The sequence below is a fragment of the Plasmopara halstedii genome (genome assembly GCF_900000015.1).
Source record: "Plasmopara halstedii genome assembly, contig: Scaffold_614, whole genome shotgun sequence".
In the NCBI taxonomy this organism is placed as follows: Eukaryota; Oomycota; class Peronosporomycetes; order Peronosporales; family Peronosporaceae; genus Plasmopara; species Plasmopara halstedii.
Window position 1 is genome coordinate 2,462,977 of NW_020187532.1, and position 4,339 is coordinate 2,467,315.

General features: G+C 43.8%; 2 protein-coding genes across 2 annotated transcripts in view; one reads left to right on the top strand and one right to left on the bottom strand.

The window, feature by feature from the left end:
• PHALS_12480 (phospholipid hydroperoxide glutathione) overlaps positions 1-379 on the bottom strand; it is a gene marked incomplete at both ends in the record, with an annotated part of 1,794 nt that extends 1,415 nt beyond the window's left edge. The window contains one exon of the mRNA XM_024728038.1: positions 38-379. Within this exon, the coding sequence (XP_024578554.1) occupies positions 38-379 (342 nt within the window). The remainder of the gene's footprint in view (positions 1-37) is intronic.
• Positions 380-1,651: 1,272 nt separating this feature from the next.
• On the top strand, positions 1,652-2,001 carry PHALS_12481 (uncharacterized protein; the record flags this gene model as incomplete). Its single annotated transcript, XM_024728039.1, has 2 exons — positions 1,652-1,870; positions 1,957-2,001. 2 exons carry the CDS (start codon positions 1,652-1,654, stop codon positions 1,999-2,001), a joined length of 264 nt encoding a protein of 87 aa, XP_024578555.1.
• Positions 2,002-4,339: the final 2,338 nt, after the last annotated feature.

The window sequence follows — 4,339 nt, forward strand, 5'->3', positions numbered from 1 at the left end:
GCGACTTGATTTTGGCTGTATCCTCTACATTGAACACCTCACGATACTGTGCACCAGCATTGATAAATGAGTTCAGCCATTCCTCCTGTTTCTCTTTGCTCTCGGTGGAGAAAACCTCCGTGTTGTTGGAGTTTGCCAATTTAATGCCGTGCGTCGTTGATCCATCAAACTCTACCGTGGCATCAGAGGATACGTCTAACGTGGCAACAGGCGTAGCTTTGTTCGTCTCCGACTCATAAACCGTCACCTTTTTTTGCTTGTCGTTTGCCTCAACATACACAAGTTGTTTACCGCCCGTGAGCCTAGCAAACACGCCTGAGCGTTTGCGGTACAGATTGCCAGCCTGAATGACTCCCTCGATCTTGTTTTCTGTGCTCATACTTAGTCAAAATTTTAAGTGAGTGATATTTGAGATTAGTTCCCAGTTCAAAGGTATATGATTACAATCTGTCGACTGTATAATCTTCATTATGAAAATTTGCACCCTATAAATGGATGGATTGCACAGTATGGAAGCTTTGACTGTCAGCTGGTGATGTGACAATGGGTGCCGCTATGGTTGCCTTATACCTCAGAACAACTGATTTTATGCAAATCTATGCCACTAATCACAATGAGGATGAGTTTGTTTGGCGCCAAAGCGAAAGCTGGATACGTAAGTTCTGTATTTTCAAGAGTTGTATATCTTCAAAATACATATTACTCATTCAAAAATGTCGGGAATTAAACCTTGCACAATTGTAATCGAAAATTAGAATTGCACTTTGGAGAATTTTGTAAATATTCAGAAATACCGAGGGATCGGTATTTATAAATTGCTGTCATAAAGTCACGAAAGTATCTGTAATGTAATTATACATATATGAAATCAAGCTAAAGTAAAACCTGTCTAAATTAAACATGTTGGGACTGGGGGTCTCTGTTTCATTTAGAGAGGGTTTTTGATAAAACAGGTTAAATTTAGACAGGTTTTACTGTATGGTGCCCAACATGGGCCCAACATGGGTCCATATCTTTTGTTCAACTTAGAGAGGGTTTTAAATCAAACAGGTTTATTCTAGACGGGTTCTACTGTAACAAGACACCCAATACGGCTGAAAGCGTCAGTCAACAGTCAATAGAAAGTTTTCACCTGAATCTACTGTTTTCGTCGAAAAGAGCCACGCGACGATCAAAAATGCGGTGAAGATTATGCCTATCCTCAAGGTAATTGAATCGATAATCAACGACGAAAGCACGGCGCTGCTTGATACGCAGGCTGACACGTTTGCAAAGGCAGATGAGAGGGCGCCTAGCATGGTTGAACATATCAAAAGTGCATGGAAGCCGGAATACATTATGAAGCTAGTCGCTGTTCATCCAATCACATTTATTCGTGCGCTGTCGGTTGCGAATACTAATCACGGCAAAATTTCAGCGATTCCGTGCAGCTGCACACGTCCCACCGCCTGAGGGGCTCGGCGAATCCCAACACAGCAAAAAGATCAAAGTACAAGTGTGTCATGATTGCCACGACATCTTCAAGGCGTGTAACAAGTGTTGGACCCACAAACCAAGAGTTACAATGTCAAAGGCGCCCGCTCGCGCTGATTTTGATCGCGCCGGCACTGCCCAAGATTGACCTTTGGATGTGATATCCTACTGGACATGGATGCGAGAAGATGGTGCCACGTACCGCATGTGGATGCAATTACGATCTCCCTATTACATTTGTAATGCTGTATTTTTGCTCATGTATATGCCAATTCGCTATCATCACACTGGCGAGGCATTGCTTCAGCGAGAAAAATTTCTAAACTTGACCTTGCTGCCCCCAAATACGCGAATGCAAATGCTGTGGTTGGACTTCAGACCACTGCGGCGTGCAGTGGTCTGAAGTTGCAATGCCAGAGACCCTCGCAAAAGGGATCGGATACGCTGCACAAGCTTGATGGGTTTCCTTTTTCCAAGCTTTAGGTGCTGAAATCCACGTACACGCTGAAAGTCTTTTGGTTACCGTGAAAAAAGGATTCCTCGCACGCTGCTAAGATTGTTTCGGCCGCTGATGATGATAGAAGTGCCCTCAATCTTCTTACCGTAAGCACAAATGGCGTTAAGAATGTGGCTCCTTGATCATCGATAAACGCTCATTGTGACGCTTACAAGCAATTCACACGAGATCTTTTGATCGTTAATTTCCGTTCAACTCACGATCCTAGCACGAGCCACTAATCCACACTAATACGCACAGCAGTGCTCCAATCTTCTTGGCTTCGATATATCTACTAAGCAATCGCGTCTATCAGTGCCGGCAATCTACCTCATCAAGAAATGACAGTTGAACAAGCCTCAGTCTACATTGACAAAGTGTATGCACACTCGACCACTAGGAAAAGCAGACGTTCTTCCCAACTTTTTCTAAGCGATGGTTTTATGGATACACACCGCACTTTGTCCTCGAAGACACAAACATATCGCATGACCTTTGGTGACTCTCTATGCCTGATTTCAGCTACGACCGGAGATGGCTCAGTAGTCTGACATGGATTGCATCGCTTTGTTCCATCGATTCGAGGCGCGTTCACTTCCACCTCGAATGCGTATTTACTGGTCTGCTGTCTGGGAAGGACTGTACACTCGCATTGCTTCGACAAATCGCAGATCAAATCGTTTTTTTATTTCAAAAGGCGTCTGCGAATTCTCCCGACCTCTCTCTGAGTTGTTCAGCTCAAACGGAGCAGGCGAGAGCAAATTTCTTCAGTACCAAAGTATATAGACACAAGTGCTTCGATTAATATCGTCCACGTCATGCGTTCCACTTATGGCTTTGTTTGCTTATAGTCACCGCTTGAAATAATAGATCTCGTGCCGGGAAGTTGCGCAAAAAAATGTTTATTTCTATTGCATTTAATGGCTATCGTTATCTCCTGTTGGCAAAATACTCTAAAAATAGCCTGGCTGTAATTTACTATTGTCTTCTCCAAACAGTCAGCACAACTCATTCGCATGCACCAAACCTACAGCAGCTTCGCACCCACACCAATCAGATAATGTTTTGTGAGAAAGGTAAGATTGTAACCAAACCGTCGAAGAAGCGTGAGGCACTTTGATCGAATAATGAATGACAGCGATTCAGCCACACCATAGCTAGTATACGATCAATTCTCAAATCCAATTTCACACAAGACAATATTTCACGCTGCCAGCGCTCCCACCTTTTGCTGTAAAGCAAAACAGAACCCCCACCGCTTTCACAAGCTTTCCCGTTGCACGAAGCTTGCATATTTTGGCATCTTCAAGGCCAGCACGTCCTGTCGACAGCGTTGAACACTTGCGCATCGTTCATATTTAACGACATATCTGAAATTATCACGTTGATCCGACTAGATAATGATATTTCTCCATTGACCACGGGCTCCACGCGGTATAATACAATGGGCCCGGTATCTTTCAATAGAGCACTCTGCGCCTACTTGGATTCCTCGTTTCTCACAAGGAACCCTTAGACAATCTGCAGGGACCCCCCTTTCGTACCTCTCAGCCGAGAGCGAAGGTAGCACTCAAAGATCACATGTTTTACCGCAAAAATATTGGTTGCAAAAACCGCAGAGCTACACGGCAGCTAATACATCTATCGTTTTCCTAGGCATGGCTGAGATCTATCTCCTCTGTCTTGCTCGTACATCTTAAATTTCTGGTATCTCATCCTGACCTCTGCGACACAGAAATTCGGTTCTAATCTGATTGAGATGCCCGTAGCGTCCTCGGAATGGACCGGGTACGGTGCGAACAGCAATAGTTTGGATATTTGATTCGATGAAGATCGATACCGTGCGAACAGCAATAGTTTGGATATTTGACTCGATGAAGATCGATACCGTTACCGGCTGTGGAAAAAAGTCAAATTTAATTACAGTGATTATAGCTCGACTCTATGCATAATCGTAAATTACTGCTTCATCATAGGGTCGACGAAAACGTCGATGTACCCGTTACGTCCGTTATGTGAAGTGAGCACCTACGACATCTATCGCGTTAAATCGTCTTACATTGGGGGCACCTTGATTACCAATATAAAGTTTGTAAGCCCCATTCTCGGAAACAATCATCTATTTTGATCGCACTATCGTTTCGTCTGCTGAAGCATGGCCAAAACTCTGGCGATCTCGGCTTCCCTCATTTGAATGAGGATAATTTTCCGTTTCAGCTCTCAACAAACCCTCAAAACAGCGGGATCAAGTAAAAACCGTCTGTTTCTTACAGGAACTATCTAAATGTTAAATTTGTGTCGAATAGTACAGGCGATAATGAGGATCACGCTTTTGATCGCTACGCTGTTGACTCAGTATCTTGCATGCAA